The sequence below is a fragment of the Castanea sativa genome, chromosome 7 (assembly GCF_040712315.1).
Source record: "Castanea sativa cultivar Marrone di Chiusa Pesio chromosome 7, ASM4071231v1".
In the NCBI taxonomy this organism is placed as follows: domain Eukaryota; kingdom Viridiplantae; phylum Streptophyta; class Magnoliopsida; order Fagales; family Fagaceae; genus Castanea; species Castanea sativa.
Window position 1 is genome coordinate 47,206,429 of NC_134019.1, and position 20,327 is coordinate 47,226,755.

The 20,327-nt window shown below is 34.6% G+C and overlaps 3 protein-coding genes across 3 annotated transcripts; 1 reads left to right on the plus strand and 2 right to left on the minus strand.

Moving 5' to 3' along the window:
• The first annotated feature begins 273 nt into the window (after positions 1-273).
• On the plus strand, positions 274-2,221 carry LOC142643278 (cysteine protease XCP1-like). The gene is made up of 4 exons (XM_075817825.1): positions 274-776; positions 1,104-1,339; positions 1,435-1,575; positions 1,850-2,221. Exons 1-4 carry the CDS (start codon positions 314-316, stop codon positions 2,063-2,065), a joined length of 1,056 nt encoding a protein of 351 aa, XP_075673940.1. The 5' UTR covers positions 274-313; the 3' UTR covers positions 2,066-2,221.
• Positions 2,222-2,316: 95 nt separating this feature from the next.
• On the minus strand, positions 2,317-7,396 carry LOC142643277 (damage-control phosphatase At2g17340). Its single transcript, XM_075817824.1, has 12 exons — positions 6,992-7,396; positions 6,535-6,600; positions 5,992-6,058; positions 5,764-5,832; positions 5,499-5,639; positions 4,627-4,755; positions 4,437-4,523; positions 3,840-3,914; positions 3,680-3,757; positions 3,471-3,548; positions 2,706-2,768; positions 2,317-2,570 (listed from the first exon to the last, which is right to left on the minus strand). Exons 1-12 carry the CDS (start codon positions 7,159-7,161, stop codon positions 2,490-2,492), a joined length of 1,104 nt encoding a protein of 367 aa, XP_075673939.1. The 5' UTR covers positions 7,162-7,396; the 3' UTR covers positions 2,317-2,489.
• Positions 7,397-14,811: 7,415 nt separating this feature from the next.
• Positions 14,812-17,754, minus strand: LOC142644589 (exopolygalacturonase-like). Its single transcript, XM_075819167.1, has 6 exons — positions 17,530-17,754; positions 16,631-16,771; positions 16,341-16,517; positions 15,629-15,918; positions 15,287-15,515; positions 14,812-15,202 (listed from the first exon to the last, which is right to left on the minus strand). The coding sequence occupies exons 1-6, from the start codon at positions 17,752-17,754 to the stop codon at positions 14,975-14,977; spliced, it is 1,290 nt and encodes a 429-aa protein (XP_075675282.1). The 3' UTR covers positions 14,812-14,974.
• Positions 17,755-20,327: the final 2,573 nt, after the last annotated feature.

The window sequence follows — 20,327 nt, forward strand, 5'->3', positions numbered from 1 at the left end:
GTGAATTAATTCATTGATTATAGTTGAATTGAATTGGAAACGTAGAGTACAACACCCAACTAATTGTACGTAAGTTTTACTAAATTATATAGGCTTTTTTCTATGCCTGCCGTCTATGCTTACCAAATATATATGCTTGGACCAAAAGCCTGCCAAAAGAACCAACCGTAAAGACTCCGTATGCAATTAAAACAAATATAATTTACTGCTTCACTAGAAAGCAAACCATGAAATCATGACTATAAATAACTTACATATCTCCTTCCTCACATTCACTCTTCTATTCCTCTTACCTTTGAATTCTTAAGCACCAATGGCTCTCTCTTCATATTCTAAGATCTCCCTTCTAGCCTTTTCTGTGTCTCTCTTTGCATGTTTTGCTCTGGCTCACGATTTTTCGATTGTGGGTTATTCACCGGAGCACTTGACTTGCTTGGATAAAATCTTAGAGCTGTTTGAATCATGGGTGTCAAAACATGGCAAAACTTACAGGAGCATTGAAGAGAAGTTGCATAGGTTTGAGATATTCAAAGACAACTTGAAGCACATTGATGAGAGAAATAAGGAGATTAGTAGCTACTGGCTTGGGTTGAATGAGTTTGCAGACATGAGTCATGAGGAGTTTAAGAATAAGTATTTAGGATTGAAACCTGCTTTGCCCAGAAGAGGAGGGTCCTCCAGAGATTTTAGTTATAGAGATGTGGTAGATTTGCCCAGTTCTGTGGATTGGAGAAAGAAAGGAGCTGTTACTCCAGTCAAGAACCAAGGTTCATGTGGTATGTAACTCTCTATCTCTCTCTCTCTCTCTCTCTTTGTAATACGTCTCTCATGCATAAGATATAAGCATCTTCTCTCTCAGTGTGTGGGCCTCACAGTCATTTTGAGATTCACACGTTGTAAGAGAGATGATCATTTTATATATATATATATATATATATATATATATATATATGTGACACATGAGACATGAGACATCTTTCTTTTTCAATGTGTATGTTAATGTGCATGTTACATGCATACGTGTCCATGCATGTATCCATAGCAAGTGTTTTTTTCTTGTTGACCATATGATGAGTATAGATGATGATACGATGAGCGTGCAGGTAGTTGTTGGGCGTTTTCTACTGTCGCTGCTGTTGAGGGCATAAACCAGATAGCCACTGGAAATTTAACTTCATTGTCTGAGCAAGAGCTGATTGATTGTGATAGAACTTTCAATGATGGCTGCAATGGGGGTCTGATGGATTATGCATTTGAATTCATTGTCTCCAGTGGTGGACTGCATAAGGAGGAAGACTATCCATATTTAATGCAGGAAGGAACTTGTGAAGAGCAGAAGGTAAATTACATTGGCATAATATGCTCTATACTACCAAATTCAGTTGTCAACAAAATTTTATAATAGAATTATTAATTACACTTGTTTGTCTCCAGGAAGAAATGGAGATGGTGAAAATTAGTGGTTATCAGGATGTGCCACAAAATGATGAAGCAAGTCTTTTGAAGGCATTGGCTCATCAACCTCTGAGCGTAGCTATTGAGGCCTCTGGGCGAGACTTTCAATTTTATAGTGGGGTAATTAATACAATATAATATATGGGAAAATGTTAAAACGTCCACTTCAATACCATAATAAATTAATATCTAAATCTAAATTAATTTTTTGTAAATGATGACACGTCTATTTATATAATTTAAATAGTAAAAATTTTAATATCACTCTAATATATGTCCTCTCATCAACGCACATTCGTACACATTTCTATTCCTACAGTTTGTTTTCCCAAATTATGCATAGTTTTCTAATGAAGAAAAAAGAGAGTTATGCATGGTTTTGTTGGCTTGGCAGGGAATATTCAATGGCCATTGCGGAACTGAGCTAGATCATGGAGTAGCAGCGGTTGGATATGGTTCCTTGAAGGGGTCAGATTACATCATTGTGAAGAATTCATGGGGACCAAAGTGGGGGGAGAAAGGGTACATAAGGATGAAGAGAAACACTGGAAAACCCGAGGGGCTTTGTGGTATCAACAAAATGGCTTCATATCCTACCAAAAAGGACTGATCTACTAATTCCCCTCCCATGTCAACTTTTCTTCATTCCATATCTATTCCTATCCAAAATTGATAAAGTTTTATTTGTATGCCCTTATGTTCCTTCAATAAAATGTTTTCTGTAGAAACTCTAAAAGTTTAATACAAATTCAGAATTAAAATAAAATTGTCATCCAACTCTGGAAGACACTCAAAGAGCCTTTAATGGCTAGTGCTTTTTTATCCAACTGATAAACACACACAAGATAAGAGAGAAGTGTGTTGAGAAAAATAATTTATGCCGCTTGTAAACAGTTTTTCGGTTTATTTATTAAAATAAGAAACTTTAGAAGATAACAGATATGATTCTTCTAGACAGAAATACCTAATGCTAATGTGTGGAATGACTAATTCTTGAGTGAATAGAGATAGCAGTATAGACAAGATTAGCATCATCAACTCAAAACTTCATTGTATTTAAAGACACAGTCGTAAAGTCGCCCTCCAAGAAACTGCGCCACCTCTGGATGTTTCACCTGTATATAAAAATAGGAAGAAAAAACAGAAGAAATTAGATAAATAAATGTAGTCCAGCAAAGGAAGCAAATGAACTCATATACGGGAAAAAGCAACAATGACATAATAAAAATAAAAATAAAAAAAACCATTACCATCCCGATCTTGAGGGAATCACACTTGAATTGTGCATAAAGATTTGTCTCAATTCCACGCCCCTGCCAAAAGCAATGAGTTCAATCTATCATGGTTTATTCCCCAAATTCTAAATGATTGAACAATATGTCTTCTGAAGGAGATATATGTAAAATGAATACCATGAAAAAATACCCTTGCAGCAAATTTTCAGGCACTGCAGCATGTATATGCCATATAGAAGAAAAACAGTACTTTGTTCATTTAAACCTAACCTCATGCAGCAAAAGAAAAAAATAATAGGTTTGTAATCAATAGGAATTATACTTCCCATGCATTTGAGCTCATCATCTCTTCTTCCTTCGTTTTCATTTTTAGTTATTTTCCTTATAATGACTCTTTTTATTGAAAGATAATAATCAAATAGGACAAGCGACACTAAGTTTGAATGAAGCCATGGTAATCTATATGGGAAACTATATGTTCACATATTGAATTTGTAAAATTATGCCAGGGCGACAATTCAGAGTGTTTTGTAGCAGGCTGGGGAGGCAATTTGAACAATGTGCACTTATGATTTCAATGCAGAGAACACAAACATAAAAATGAAATCTGCAGTGAGACGTAGTTGGATGAAAAATGAGTGGACATTTGGATGGTCCAGTTTTGTTATAAGTTGTCAAAGGACATAAATAAGAAAAACAGGAAATTAACGAACATGCATCAAGCATCAATCATAAAATGCTTTACAATTCTACTAGCCTCCTGAATTTGTAAGAACCTACCATCCCTTCCAAGATAACCAAGTCTGCATCACTTGCTAGGTAGGCAAGCTCTTCTGAAACCCTTGAAAGATCAATAACCTGGGAGGAAAAAGGCAAAAAAGCTATAGTGATGCCTTACTTAATAAGAAAAATGATTTGTGCATTTATAGTAATATCATCATCCAATAAGTAAAAGAACACATAAGAAAAAGAAAATAGCACTTTCTTACCGGCAAATCATTGCCAGAATTGGCAAGTAAAAGATTCGAAGTATCAACACCCATTAACTGCCCATGTTCATCCTTCAGCTGGTAAATTGCCACTCACAATGTCAGATTCAACCAAGATTTTGAGAAACTAACACAATTCTGAAAGCTTTCTTTCTATCACCTTTGACATAATCTCAATTAGTTCAGGGTAAGTTACATCATTGATAGAAGGCAAGTCATTGGCTGCCAAAACAACCTGCATAGAGATAATGAGAACTTAGCAACCACATGAAGACAGAGCAATACATGACATATTAAAAATGGTCAAAGCCTTTAGCAGCCAACAAACCCATTACATAGAGTGCAAATGCATATGCAAAACCTACATTTAACAACAAGAGATATGAGAAAAAAATGGGTGGGAGGTGCTTTGGCTTTTGAAGGACCACTAGATGATAACATCCAAAAAACCAGCTAGCTAAAACAAGTTAAAAGGAGACAGATTTACCCAATGGACATTTAATTTATGCAAGCACGGAAAAGAGGCATTCTAGTCTTGAAAAGTATCTACTCTTTGGTTCATACCGGGTACCCCAGACAAATGAATGTTATTGTTGGGAGATACTACATAAGCCATTTTTTACCAACATTTGTGACTTCTTTAAACAGCAGAACTTCAAATTTTAAGACAGAACATACACATTTTTCTTCAATGATAAATTCTAACACTATAGACTCAGATGCATAGCATAGAACAATCCAAAAACTGAAAACAAACCTGAGTCCCACGTCGGAGTAATTCTCTTGCAAATGGTAAAATCCCTAAAATAATATCTGCACCTGAGTTATCAACAAAAATAATAGCCTGCCATGACAACCAAAGGAGCTGGTTAGTATAAGAGAAGCACACATAATACTGTCGACATAGAGAACAATGGTGGGTGAATTAAACTAAACCTATAACTTGCCTTTTTCCAAGATTTCTTGCTCCATTTCAATTTGAAAGTGTCCAAGTCATCAATAACCCAAGGTCGAGGGACAAGGTTTTGACAACTAGCTAAAAAGGACATTCCATCCTTTGAGAAAATCTCTGCAAGCTTCAAGAAGTAAGAAACAAAAAACTATTAAGCTACTAATACAGAAAATCATTCAAACATTCACATATTACCGCATTTCAAATATTACCCACGTTCTAGAAACCATGAGAAAGGATATGTGATAACCAATATGATACAGTCACAGTCTTTGTGTGTACATGAAATTTCAAGTTCCTAAATTGTTACATACTATTTTTCAAAGAAATGAAAGAACTGCATTTTCTGGAATTTGCCATTACTTTGACCATAGGTGAGGGACTTAAATTTAAAATACATGGCAATGGTGAAGAACAAGCCAATGAACTCAAGCCCAAATGACACATCTTTCATTTGTAAGAGCAAGGTGGAGGTGAGGTTGAAGGTTCTAGACCTCCGGGTATATGTATAACTTACCAATAAAAAAGAAAACAATGGTGAAACAGAAAATGATGTCTTACAAAGCCAAGTGACTAGATTCAACTTAAGGATATTGATACAATGAGCAAACTTATACAATACCTATGCTTAAATAGAGAACAACCCCAAAGAGATATACCTTTGTCTTATTTTATAATTAACCCTAAAGGGATATACATAGCAAATCAAATGATTCATGCCCCAAAACCCAACTAGTTGGTATTTAAGATCTGGTTTTGTTGAGAATTTTACAAGTTTCTATATATATATATATATATATATATATATGTTAGGTATAGAATGATAAGATCTAAAGATATTGAGCTTTCTGATAAAAGATTACTTACCTGTGCGGAACCAAGATCAAATATGTTCCCTGCAAATATTCCTCTGACCAAATTCTCTACGCGCTTTCCTCCATCTTCAATGGCATCATTAAGACGAACCACATCCGCAAATAGAGATATAGCCTTTGCATTCTCTTCATCCTTTGAATTTTCCGCAAAGAGAGAGAGAGAGAGAGAGAGAGAGAGAGAGAGAGAGAGAGAGGAGCTTTATGAGTAAAATGGACTAACAAATTGACACCAGACAACATACAAAGTTAACATTTACCTTGACTTTCTTGAATATATCCCTGAATCCCAATTCTCTAAGGATTTGCTCACGAATTCTGCAGAGAAGCTAAAAATATCCCCCAAAAGAACACAAGGAATAAAAAAGGGCAAAAGGAAAAATCAGTCTCTCCGTGGGAAAATGAGAATAAGAGATCACATGTTTCAGCTAAAAAAATGAAGATGTTTATAGAAGCGTTGTAGATGATTCTTTTATGATTTGGCTTACAATGGCATCAGGTGGCCCACCATGACTTTCAGGATCTTTCTTGAGGTCCTCAAGTATTTCAAAATACCTTCCATAAAAGATGCAAAAATAGAAAATGCAAACAGAGTTAGACACAATGCATGATAAATGTCAGGAGAAGGTAATGTGTGCCCTGGGGGTATAACATACAGGCAACATAGCAATATGCTGGATGCACGCGCGCGCACACACACACACAAACATATACAGAAACACACTGAATAGTTATGGTAAGTTTCAATCTACTAACAACCCCGCTTGCATCATAGTTTCTCATTTACAACTTACAGCAATAAGACCAAATGACACACACATAAATGATTCAACTATAGATGCATAAGATAGTATTAGCAAAGGATTGAGGTCCCTAAATAAGTTTCTATCTATCAGGTGTTACAAACAAACAATTTGATCATACAATATTCAAAGCCATATCAACACGTTCAAATAGGTTTTGCTTAGTTACAAGGTCCATCCATGCAACAGTATGTGTAACAAAAAGTAAACCCACAAAGAAAAAAGTACCTCTGAGCAAATTTTTCAGCTCTAATGGCAGCATCAGGAACTGTAGGATCACTCTCTGCTCGTTTCCTGCAACAACATAGTATTAAAAACATGAGCACATAAAACCTTCTACCCTATGATTAACATTGTTAGAACAATGATTAAATTCACTATTTCCAAACAAGGTAAACAATGATTAAGCTTTGGGACAATAGATTATTAATCAAGGTAACCAAATATATTGGTACTAAAGCATCAAACTTTGGAATTGGAATTCCTAAAGAAAAATAACCCAAATCAGATAAAGCTCAAAACTTTCACAACTTTGTTAAGCTAACAAAAACAAACATCTTAATATAGCTCCTTAAAATTCAAAAAAGCATAAAACTTTGGAATTGAAACAGCAAAAGAAAGACAACCCATGTTTGATAAAGCTCAAATCTTGATGAAAAAGGAGAGGAAAGGTAGTAAAGTTAACTTGAAGGAGGGAATGGAATTGAGGAAGAGGTCGATCCAGGCGATCTCCGTAGGAGTGGGCTTGCGAGGATTGTCGGAAGGAAACCTGTAGGGAATGGTGCTAGCTCTGTAATTCGATTCGATCGGTGTTGGAAGCAACGGAAATGGCACCATTTCCGATGCGCTCTCCATTTTCTTCTTCTTCTTCTTCTTTTTACTTTCTCACTGTGTCTGTGTCTGTGTCTGGGTGTGAAAGAAAGATGATTACTGTGCAGGATTTCTATAATGATGATGATGAGGAATGAGAGTCAGTATAAATAAACTATATATAGTCTTTCATGATCACTTCCTACCGACGATGATGATGATCTTTCTTTCTTTCTCTGTTTTTTGTTTTGTTATTATTTGTTATTTGAAAAACACATGTATGTGATTATATTAATTATCTTTATTAATAAGTGCACCAAATTATCTTTATTATTATTTCTCAAAAAAAAATCTTTATTAACGTTTTTTTTTTAATTTTTTGTAATAAGTATTTTTTTTTTTTTTTAGAAGAAAGTGTTTTTTATAATTTAAGTATAGTATACAGTAATATTTTATTTAATTTTATTATTTAGTTGTATATTTCACTTTATGATAACAACAATACTATACAGTACTCTTTTTTCTTTTTTTTCTTTTTCTTTTTTTCTTTTTTTAGAATCTAATTGACCAAAAGTTAGTAAGTCTAAATAAAACCAAAGTAGACCAAGTAGCACCAATGTGAACTGAATGAGACCAAACTTTTATAACATATAATAGATTATGGTTGGTTCTAGTATAATATTTTATATTTTTAATTTATTTTAATCTATGATAGATGGACACATCAGTTACAATGAAAATATTGTGATTTTTTGTTACGAAAGTAAAATAACTCTTTATTCTACTTGTAAGCACCCAAATTGACCCACCGGCCCAATTGACGTTACTCTAAAGATAAAAAATGTGCATGGATAGAGTCCAAGTCACGGGCACCATTATGTACTAATGGTATTCACAAGTAATGTTACTGTGAGGTGTGGTCGGCTATAATAACACATGTGAGCCAATAGTTGATTTGAAGCAATGCCCTAAAGATCCCATACAAAAGTTGAAACAAAAAAGACAAACTTTAGGAGTTTTCATAAACAGGTTCATGTTAAATTCTTTCCTTATTTGACAAAAGACCATAACATTTGTTCTCTATACAGGTAAGCGCTTTAAGAGAACACCCAAAATTCCATGTTTAGTGATTCCATGCAATCCAAAATGAGAGTAGTAGAGAACGCAGGAGAACAATGTGGATTATAAAAGATAGAATAGAAATCACCAAGCTTTACCAATTAGCCAAACCATTGTACCTTTTTTTAAGTAGGTATGTGTTACACATTTACATTGTGGAAAACTTTTGTTTCAAACTCTTGGTTAGGGGTGTCCAAACAAAACCGCGATCCGACCCACCCACCGAAACCGTCTGATCCAACTCAAGAATCGGCCAACCAGACGTCGGTGATGGGTCGACAGCAGGTCTCTGCCCCCTGAACCTGAAAACGGTGAGTCGATTAGCTGGTTTGAGGTTGAGAAACCGATTTTCAACCGACCCAACTGTATTTGACCGAAAAGTCGCCGATTTTTTGTCCAGTCTGTCGAGATCTGGCGGCTTTTGGCAAAATCCAGCAGATTTTCTCACAACCCGAAACTGACCGATGACCAATCTGTACTCGATGAAAATCTGACCACCTAAACCGACTTCGTTCACCGGTTAGCGGTGGGTCTAGGCATGGGAAACCCGAAGTGATCGGGTCGGTTCTGAGTTGGGCACAAACCCAACTCGGACTAACCCATGAATAGGCCTACTCTTGGTATAGTTACAACATCCACATTGCTGGAGCCATAAATTTAGCAGTATGGCTCTATAAAAAACTATTTTATCTATTTTACCTTCTCACTTTACAAAACACTCAACATTAGTGGTTTTATTTTAACTTTCAACACAATAAAATAATATAAACAATACAATAAAATAATTTTTTTTATTACATACAAGCTATAACGTGAACATGTGAATGAGCTACAATGTAATGTGAACACGTGAATAATAATATAGAGTAGTGTAAACACGTAAATAATAATACAAAGCAGTATGAACACGTGATTTTTTTTTTTTTACATATGAGCTACAATGCACAGCCAAAAGTAGTTGTGTGCTATAGCTGTAGAGCCAAATTATTTGGTTTTGGCTCAACCAATATAGACATGGTTTTGTATTTGATGATGCTAAAAATAGCAATATAACTTTTTAACACCACTAATAATAATGCTTACACGCCATGTATATAATGTGGAATGGATACATTTTTAAAAATGTCCACATTGTATATGGATCATTGTTATTGATTCTGTTCGGTTTCGACTGGAATGACTAGAAAATTTTGTACTAGTCACTTCACCGGCACGAAGCACCCCCTTGTTCCACCTCAGGTTGAATTTCGGTTGATTTCGGCCCGTTCTGGTCAATTCAGTCGATTTCAATGAGTTTCAACCGGTATACCAATTCCAGCCGGTGTTGAAATCAAACCCGATCAGCCCATCTTGTCACAACACTAGTCACCTGAAGAAACGCATCTCATCAAAGCAGTCTTCTTTTTCTTCTTCTTCAGTTTTTTTGTGTGTTTCATCCTCTGCAACTCTTCTTTCTAATTCTTGTTGGGGCTATTTTCTACCCAGTTCAACTTTTTATTGTGCTTAGTTTTGTTTTTTGTAATATTATTTTTAGTTTTGTGAGCCTTCACATGACTAGCCTAACTAGTATTTGAAAGAGAAGCTATAATTCAGCTTTTTATGTTGACTTGATAGCCCCCTACCCTCCTCCACTCCACATTGTCATCTAGTTTTTTCTTATAAAAATAAATTGGATTTTACTAACGTGTACTCTAAGAGCACACAATACTATACCATTTTTAGAAAAAATTTTATCGAGAATTGAAATTTTTTTACAACTTTTTCAATTTTCTATAAAATATTTTAAAAAATGAATGGTTTAATATGTGCTCTTAGGGCACACAATAACCGGACCCAAATAAATTTCAGCTTTTATTTTTTGTCTGGCCTTATTTATATACATTTTAATCTTATAATATTCTAAAAAATTGTTAATATTAGTTTATTTAGGAAGCTGAAAAATGGGAATAACTGAAAAAGTAGTCAACAGGAAGCTTCTTAAAAGCTCACTTGTGTACAATTACCCAAAATGTGAGTTTTATTTACCAAAAAACCATAAATAAATGTTTTTTTAAAAATAATCCCACTTTTTTTAATAGAAAACTATATTAAATTCATTATTCTATATAATAGTAATAATTATATATAAATATAAATATATATATATATATATATATATATATATTAGCAGTAATTCCGAAACAGTTTTCAAAATGGTACCTGAAATTGACTGGTACCGAAATATTTTATTTCAATGAACAAACCGAAACAACTTTCGAAACGGTATTCATAATATTAATATGCATGATATGTACTATGAGTGTTTATACGGGGAGTGTGAGGTAGTCATGGTCCCTACACTCATTTGATTAACATTCATTAATATAAATATAATGGAAAGACTTTTATTATTAATCATGTGAATTACATTCAAAATATTCGAAGTTTCTGATCAAAATATTTATATATATTCGAAGTTCAGGCGGGGAAAAAATCTCCCAAAATCAACTAAACAAAAAAGATTTGCGTTATGCTTAAACTTTGATATACTCGCCCCAAAATTCTTTCAATAACTTGATACTGGCAAAGAAAAAATAAAACTCAATGGTATTGGGAGGTAAAAAATGATACACTGAATACTGTGCCTGTGTCTGTGTCTGTGTCTGTTTCTGGGTGTGAAAGAAAGGTGAATACTGTGCAGGACTTCTATAATGATGATGATGAGGAATGAGAGTCAGTATAAATAAACTTTATCTAGTCTTTCATGATCACTTCCCACCGATGATGATGATATGCCCATCTTTCTTTCTCTGTTTTTTGTTTTTTGTTTTTTTTATTATTATTTGAAAAATACATGATTGTTAATGTGTGCACCAAATTATCTTTATCTTTATTAACCTTTTGTTTTTTAATTTTTTGTAATAAGTTTTTTTTTAATTTTTTTTTTTGAGAAGAAAATGTTTTTTAATTTAGTATAGTATACAGTAATATTTTTTATTAAGTTGTATATTTCACTTTAGGATAACAAAAATACTATACAGCACTCTTTTTTCTTTTTTTAGAATCTAATTAACAAAAAATTAGTTAGTCTGAATAAAACCAAAGTGAACCAAGTAGGACCAATGTGAACAAAATAAAACCAAACTTTTATAATGTATAATAAATTGTGGTTGATTCTAGTATAATATTTTATATTTTTAATTTATTTTAATCTATGATGGATGGACACATCAATTGCAATGAAAATTTGTGACTTTTTATTGTATTAAAACAAATTTACATTATTCTAAAAAAATAATAATAATGCGCATGGATAGAGTCCAAGTCACGGTCACCATTATGTGCTAGTGGTATTCACAAGCGATGTTTTTGTGGGGTGTGGTCGGTTCTAATAACACATGAGCCACCCTTTTTGCTTCTTAAAAAAGTATTAAAAAAAAAAAACCAATTGGCATTATTGGTCAATATAGTATATAGTTGATTTGAAGCAATGCCCTAAAGATCCCTACAAAAGTTGGAACAAAAAAGACGAACTCTGGGAGTTTTCATAAACAGGTTCATGTTAAATTCTTTCCTTATTTGCCAAAAGACCATAACATTTGTTCTCTATAAAGGAAAGCGTTTTAAGAGAACACCCTCAATTGCATGTTCAGTGACTCCATGCAATCCAAAATGAGAGTAGTGAGAAGGCAGGAGAACAATGTGGATTATAAAAGATAGAATAGAAATCACTAAGCTTAAATTCGACTCTAACAATATATCTCTTTAGCAATTGGCCAAAAACCATTGTACCTTTTTTTAAGTAGGTATGTGTTACACATTTACATTATGGAAAATTTTTGTTTCACACTCTTGGTATAGTTACAACATCCATGTTGCTAGAGCCATAAATTTAATAGTATGGCTCCACAAAAAGCTATTTTATCTATTTTATCTTTTCACTTTAAAAAATACTCAATATCAGTGGTTTTATTTTAACTTTCAACACAATAAAATAATATAAACAATACAATAAAATAATTTTTTTTATTACATATGAGCTATAGTGTGAACATGAATGAGCTACAATTCAGTGTAAACACATGAATAATAATACAAAGTAGTGTGAACACGTACATAATAATACATAGTAATGTGAACACGTGAATTTTTTTTTTTTTTTTTTACATATGAGCTACAATGGACAGCCAAAAGTAGTTGTGTACTGTAACTGTAGAGCCAAATTATTTGGTTTTGGCTCCACCAATATGGGCATAGTTTTGTATTTGATAATGCTAAAAATAGCAATGTAGCTTTTTAGCACCACTAATAATAATGCTTACACACCATGTATATAATGTGGAATGGATACATTTTTAAAATGTCCACATTGTATATGCATGATGTGTACTATAAGACCATCCACATCAGTGTATCTAAAATCATGTATAATACAAAATTTTTTCAATTTTACACATTTTGAGCTACATCAGTGTATCTAAAATTGGGTAAAAATGTGGAAACTCATCCACGAGCTACAGTACCGTGTAAATATACACGGTTACTGTAGCTCGGCTAAACAATATTTTATTATTTTCCCTTCGCTCCTTTTTTTCTCTCTTTGATCCGTTCTCAACAGACTCCATCACTTTCTCAACACAGAATACAGAGATATACTTTGCTCAAAAAAAAAAAAAACACAGACATACACAAACAACCACAGATCGGTGCTTGACTTGTAGATCGGTGCTTCACTGGTCGGAGCTCGTGGGTCTTGCCGTGGATCGGAGCTGGCGGACGCTGGATCGGAGCTCGGATCGGCGATCGGAGCGCTGGATCGGAGCTCGGATCGCGCTCCGAGCGCTGGATCGGAGCTCGCGATCGCGCTCGAAGCGCTGGATCGGAGCTCGCGATCGCGCTCGAAGCGCTGGATCGGAGCTCGCGATCGCGCTCCGAGCGCTGGATCGGAGCTCGGATCGCGCTCGGAGCGCTAGATCGGAGCTCGCGATCGCACTCGGAGCGCTGGATCGGAGCTCGCGATCGCGCTCCGAGCGCTGGATCGGAGCTCCGATCGCGCTCGGACCGCTGGATCGGAGCTCGGATCGAGCTTTGATCTGGGTAGAGAGAGAGTGAGAGAGATGATCTGGGTAGAGAGAGTGAGAAATGAAGAGAAGAAATGAAGAGAAGGAGAGAGAGAGAGAGAGAGAGAGAGAGAGAGAGAAATTAATCAGAACGGAAGAAAAGGAGAAATGAAATAAAGACGCGCGTAGGGTAGTTGAGGAAATTAATAAAAAAAGTGAAAAAATTATTATTTAATTAATAGAGGGTGTAGGATAGATGAACTGATGTGGGTAATTTGTAAAAGTGAATGTGTAAAATTTTAAAAGGAGTTTTTTGTGTAAAATAGAGGAAATTTTTACATGGACTGATGTGTTTGCTCTAAGTGTTTAGAGCAACCACATCAGTTCTTCCATTTTACACATTCATTTTTACACTAAAAACCTACTTTTTATATTTTACACATCCAATTTTACAAAACACCCACATCAGTTCTTCTATTCTACACATCTTTTAATTAAATAATCAATTTCCTCACATTTTTTATTATTTCTCTAACTACAGGATATATATACACGCCTCTCTCTCTCTCTCTATCTATTTCTGTTTGTTGCTCTCTCTCTCTATACCCATCTCTCCCCTGAAAAACTCTCCCTCTCGATCAACTCTCCCTAGCTCCGATCCGATCCGATCCGATCCACGGACCCCTGAAAAACTCTCCCTCTCCCCTGAAAAACTCTACCTCTCGATCAACTCTCCTTAGCTCCAATCCGCTCTGATCCACGAGCTCCGATCCACGATCCACGAGCCACGAGCTTCGATCCGAGGTCCGATCCATGATCCATGAGCCACAAGCTCCAATCCGAGCTCCGATCCAGTCAAGCACCGATCTGTGTTTGTGTATCTCTATTTTTTTTTTAGCAAGTGTATCTCTGTGTTGATTCTCTGTTCTGTGTGGATGTGTTTGTGTGTGGGTGTGTTTGTGTTTGTGTGCATCTGAGGAAAAAGAAGAAGATGAGCAGTTAACTGGGTTTGTTGAGCACGGAGAAGAGAGAGAATAAAATAAGCGAATGGAAATTAATAAAATAATGTATAAACAAGCTACAGTAACCGTGTAAATATACACGGTTACTGTAACTCGTGGATGGATTTGCACACTTACATATTTTTACACCCACTGATGTTGTGGGTGTTTTTTTGCTCAAAATGTGTAAAATTGGTAGTTTCTTTTATTTTAGAAAATTTTAGAGGGGCTGATGTGGTTGCTCTTATACTAGGAGTGTGAGGTCGTCATGGTCCCTACACTCATTTGATTAACATTCATTAATATAAATATAATGGAAGACTATTATTATTAATCATGTGAATTACATTCAAAATATTCGAAGTTCAGGTGGGGAAAAATTTTCCCAAAATCAACTAAACAAAAAAGACTTGCATTATGCTTAAACTTTGATTCACCCTCCGCAAAATTCTTTCAATAACTTAATACTGAAAAAGAAAAAATAAAACTCAATGGTATTGGGAGGTAAAAAATGATACACTGAAGGAAAAAAAAAATCTAAAAGTTCTCCATGATATTGCAATATTCCTTAAGCACAGGAATGCAGTTAAACATTGTCATTTGGAAAGTGTGATATTATACAGATCATACAACATCAGAGGGATTGATAGCATGGACTACTGTCACAGATGAGAGACTTGATCCTATCTAACATCAAAACTAAGAACATGGTGGAGGGAGTTGGGTCCCAATGTATTTAGCTCTAACATTTTTACAAGTGGAAGTGGCATGTTTCTCCCCTGATGACAGGTCCAAGTGAACATTTTCAAGGTAGATGTTCTGACATGGCATCCCTTTGCTGCATTCAAGTGCCACTGCTACCTTTGATGATGAAGTCCCTCTAATGTTCTTAAAATATATGTCACTGATCTTCACTCGAGATGGTGCCTGCACATAGTTACCAAGAACATTTTCAGCAAACTAGAAACCAAGACCATCAACCCAAAAATGAGCCTGTACTTAAAAACTTACCATGGAAGTGCAAGACGTGAAGGGACAATATGTTTGGTCAATTATAATGGGATTGGTCACATTGTTCATGACAATGTTCTCAAATGTCATATTGGTGACTGCACTGCTACCTGGAGAGTTTTCCCATGTCTTAATCCTAATGCCATTTGTAGTACTTGTCATGGTACAATCCCTCACCAAAAGTCCACTAACATCTCCTTCATTCCGATATCTTCCCAAACTTCCAACACTATTACATTTGACCATATAACCAATATATTACATTAAATAGCTCCACAAAATTGATGATGTGTCCAAGTAAACACACAGGTTACAAACAATGGAAATTTCAAGAGTACCTACCTGATACCATGACCAGGTCCACAAGTGACACCTGTGATGGTGACTTGAGAATTTCCTTGTCCAACAGAGATGCAGTCATCACCCGTACCAATATGTGATCCAGAAAAGTAGACACTAGAGCTTCTCTCAATGTGAATGCCATCAGTGTTAGGACTGTTTGCTGGGGCTGAAATCTTGATTTTACTACCTTTGAAGTTCTTGCACTCCACGAGAGCTATGTGAAAGAACTTGCTATTCAGCGAAGTTATGCCTCGTACAACTGTCTTATTCATTCCCATGAATTTCACATTCTGCAAAGAGAAATTTTTTTCTTATTAAACTTATTGCTTTACTGTCACAACTACCTATCCTCTGCACTGCCACAACAAAGTGTAACTTACTAATGTGACCTAAAGCTCCAGATTTAACAGGGAAAAAAACTTGTGTCTAAATATAAATTCAAGGAATAAAGCTTATGGCTGCATCATTGAAGCAGACTTTAGACACCTCAGTCAATTTTTTCCTTTATTGGACGTACCTAATGTTCATCCTGTGCTTAGACCATAAGCACGTTCAGCCACTCTAAGCCTCCCTCATTCTCCTATGTCAACATATAGCTCAAACAATCTACCACTACTAGGAAGGATTTTGTCAAAAGCCCTAGTACTATGTGCAATATGTAAACTAAAAATTAAAAAGACAAGGATATACATTTATAGGTCATGAAACATACAGTTGGAAGAAGTTTGCAGTTGGAATCAGTGGGGCAGTCATTGTAAGGCCAGGCTTTAGCACCTTGGCCATCCAAGGTTCCACCTCCGGTCAAGGTTAGCCCCTGTACCCATCCAAATTCAACCCAACCAGCACTGAATCCATACTCGGACAAGTCTGTTGTTGCTTTCAAATGACCCTGCAAATTCCACAAATTTAATCATGAAAAGATGACTTGATCAAATTTGATGCTAAAGAATACAGATGGTAAATAAAAAAGACGTGAGGAAAAGATGAAGATTACAATCTTGCCTTCAGATGAACTGTTAGAGATGATACATTATTGCACGGGCCAGTAAACTCGATGTGGCCAATCAAGTATGTCCCTTTTGGTATCAGAAGATTCACTGAGCCTGAGGACTCACATGCCTTCTTCCATGCTGTTCTGAAGGCCTGGATGACAAGTATCAATTTTTAACTTTTCTGTTAATTCAAACACACTATGTACTACATCTATTTCTTGCCATCAGTCTATTAACAAGCTACACTCAGGCCAGATAATCAATCTGGCAAATTAATAACTTTAGTGGGTAAAAACTCTGGAATAGTAGGAACTGCTTATAAGTTCCTAGTAGCAAAAGGAAGAATGAAAGTCAAGCCTAGAATCAAAAGGACGAATATGTAACAAGTTAGTAACTTTACCTGCTTTGATGTGATAAGAACTGTCACACTCAGCATAGAGCACACATAAATACACGCAACATGCAAGTGACTTTATAGAGAGAGTCTGTAGAAAATAACTTGGCAAAAAAAAAGGGTCTGCTTGAAGTAAATGCAAAATATGTAACTTACACAGTTATGAAAATCTCAGAAGCTGAAATTTGTCTTTTTAAGTCATAACTCATAAGGATCCCTGTGGACTGTAGTAGTGCTTTTGAACTCCATTAACTTCCCTAAGTTGTCCTAGCACAAAGATAAAAGAATATATACTTCTATATGGACCTTGAAGGAGTTTGGTTACTTTGGTATTATTCTACATCGATCAAAAACCCCAAAAAAAAAATAATAATAATAATTCCATTTAAAATGTTAAAGATGGGAGAAAAAGTAATGAACTAGTCAAAAATTTTAAGTAACACCAAGAATTCTGAATTAGCAAGCTAGTATAGTATAATTGTTTGTTTGAAAGAGAGAGAGAAATAAGAACGAACCCGAGTGTCATCAGTTCGGCCATCTGCTCGAGCACCAAAGCTCATGACATCAAAATCAAATAAAGCAGACCTTCTCCTCCCCTTGTGAGGTAAAACGTGTCTACCCTTTTGTGCCTCAAATTCAATGCCTTTCATAACTGACACTGCTTCTCTTCCAAAAACACCATTGAAATAATAGATAAACAGCACCAAGAGCAATTTGCCATGGAAGAAAGGCCTGCTCATGTTGCTGTTTTAATCTATGTACGTATGTGTCTGCAATAATATGTCACTTCTGAGTGAGAGTTGTTTTGTTTGTTTAAGATTAATAGTGGTGTGACATTGAGCAGGATCAAGAGTTAAAGAGTTGTAACATCGCCGGTAACTCTTGCAGTTGCCGGGAAGTTATGAAAAAAAAACATACGTGCAGGGTTTACAGTTTTGTCAAAGTCATGGGACGTGAACTTTTTTTTTTCCAAAATCCTCCTATATTCTAGGTTTAAGTTGAGACAAATTTGAATCTAACTTCCACGTAAAATATTCCCTACAAAATAGGATCACTTTTTCTTCTTGATTTTCAAAATTCAATCCCAAATACAAATTTATTTTGTTAACAATTTAATTTAATTTAATTTTTTTTATACAAATTTTGTAATAGACCCACTTACTCCTAAACTGAAGTTGTCATTCTCTTTTCTTTTTTTTTAAACCCCACGTTTTAGGGTATTGGATATAAACAAAAATTAAAACAAACTAGAATACAAACGCATTCTAGAGATTTGAATTTTAAAGATTTTAATAAAAACAAGTCTCTAATAAACTTACCACGTACAACATATAAGCTCCTATTTTATCCCATATTTGTTTTTGGTTCAACATGTATTTTAATCATGTGGTAACTTACTTATCGATTTATTTTGATAAAATTTTTTTTTTCTTAAATAATAAAATAATCTGTTTGTAAAACTTTTATGTTTAAAAGAAAAATAACAATTGATTTTACAAGTCCTTAATAAACTTACCAGATAAGCTCCTACTAAAAACTACTATAAACTTACCACGGCAGATAAGCTCTTTTTCATTATAGCTTTTTCAATTTTTCATAAAAGTTATATTAAAATTTTCTTTAAATGGTTAATTAATAAATCCAAACATTCTCAAACTTCAAGGGGAAAAATTCAAATTCTAAAACTTTAAGGTGTAAAATTCAAATACCTCCAAACTTTAAGAGTACTATAATTTGTAATTTACCCTTCATTTTCTTGTGTTTCTTTTACCAAATTGCACAATTTGTGCTCTAAATTCGATCTGTGTTTTACTGTAATAATAATCAAAGAAAAGTACCATACTATTGTAGTCAAAGAAAAGTAATGAGTAAGCTTTAACCCACAAATGCATATTAAAAAAAAAGGATAATCATAAGAATACTAGCATCTGAACACGTGTGTGAGGCTCTTTTATTTTTTTGGGTAAAAGCTAATAATTTATATTCATTATAATTTGAGATTACTATATTTTTCAATTACAAAAAAAGTCTAGGGGTGTGGTGAGTATTATGTATTTGTGGGCAAAATAATTTTTTCATCAGACCCCTAGGTTTTTTCTGTGATTGGAAAATGTAGTAATCTCAATTTATAATGAATGCAAATTATTAGCTTTTACGAAAAAAATAGAAGAGTCTTTAAGCATGCACGTAAGCATGTGCTCAGGAACTAGTTTAATTTAAAGGATATCTTATAAAATTTAGGTTAAAATATTAATTTCATCGTTGTTTTTCAAATAGTTTAAGGACAAAAATAAGAATGAAAACAAATATTTTTTTCAATAATTTTGGGATTAAAAAAAATTCAAAAAAAATCAATAATGATGAAAAGTGAAATATTTTCAATAGTTGAAGGACAAAAACTAAAGTTTAAAAGTTTAAAAATGGCAAACAAAATTCATGCAAACTTTAGGAATGACAATTGTGGGGGGCCGAGGACAGATGATAGATTTAAGAGTTAAAGTGTGCAGGGGCCCGAGGACTGAAGATGAAGTTTAAGGGTCGCAGTCTAGGGTAATATGGCCATGGACCATGGGCCCAAGGAGGAGGGTTGCTCGGGGAAATGCAAGGTTGAGTTCAAGGGCATTCTACAGCCTACCAAGTGGAAGCCAAATGACAGGGGGGGTTCTAGTTTGGGGCTCCACATTGAATGCCCTGCATCCAACTTCCTAACTGCATTGAATGGTGGGCAATAACTTTATCAGCTACATTGATGAGGAAATGACCTGAACAGTGCAGGTCATAGCTAAATAGGACCTTTTCACCACCTTCTTTAAATGTAGGAAGGAACAAGTGTCAAATGAAGAGACTGGTTAGGTGAGAAACGAATGGTTGAGATGAAAAAGTGGGGAGGTATATATATATATTAGAAAGAGAGATTGTAAATAGGAGGGAGGAAAAAGGATCAGAAGAGAAAATAAGAGAAAACAAGAAGAACATACTGTGAATAGTGTAATGAACAGTACCTTTTTATTGAAACTCCAACCTAGACTTGTAAGAGGGAAATTGGTTCATTTGATATCTGGATCTTGCCTTATTCTTTCTTGTCTGACCGTTAGACCGATCCATTTCTTTGTTGTATTGTTCCCTCTCTATAAATTCTTTGTTTTGGGTTATAGACTTACTGATCCAGCCATCATTCCTTTCCAAATTTTATTTTTATTTCTTATCATTCCTTTCGCTTTGTAAAAAGAAAAATGAGTTCCCTCTTTTAAAAAAAAATAATATTCTTTACTTTTTTTTTAATAAAAGGTTAGAAATAAAAGTCTTTATCGAA

Excerpts from the sequence above, each read along its gene's own strand:
- LOC142643278 (XM_075817825.1), top strand. The coding sequence starts at position 314 with ATGGCTCTCTCTTCATATTCTAAGATCTCCCTTCTAGCCTTTTCTGTG. Across the intron at positions 777-1,103 it reads CAAGAACCAAGGTTCATGTG|GTAGTTGTTGGGCGTTTTCT; the intron begins GTATGTAACTCT and ends ATGAGCGTGCAG. Across the intron at positions 1,340-1,434 it reads GAACTTGTGAAGAGCAGAAG|GAAGAAATGGAGATGGTGAA; the intron begins GTAAATTACATT and ends GTTTGTCTCCAG.
- LOC142643277 (XM_075817824.1), bottom strand. The coding sequence starts at position 7,161 with ATGGAGAGCGCATCGGAAATGGTGCCATTTCCGTTGCTTCCAACACCG. Across the intron at positions 4,524-4,626 it reads GCAAGAAATCTTGGAAAAAG|GCTATTATTTTTGTTGATAA; the intron begins GCAAGTTATAGG and ends TTGTCATGGCAG. Across the intron at positions 3,758-3,839 it reads TAATTGAGATTATGTCAAAG|CTGAAGGATGAACATGGGCA; the intron begins GTGATAGAAAGA and ends GCAATTTACCAG.
- LOC142644589 (XM_075819167.1), bottom strand. The coding sequence starts at position 17,754 with ATGAGCAGGCCTTTCTTCCATGGCAAATTGCTCTTGGTGCTGTTTATC. Across the intron at positions 16,772-17,529 it reads GCCGAACTGATGACACTCGG|GCCTTCAGAACAGCATGGAA; the intron begins GTTCGTTCTTAT and ends CTTGTCATCCAG. Across the intron at positions 15,203-15,286 it reads TCACGTCTTGCACTTCCATG|GCACCATCTCGAGTGAAGAT; the intron begins GTAAGTTTTTAA and ends AACTATGTGCAG.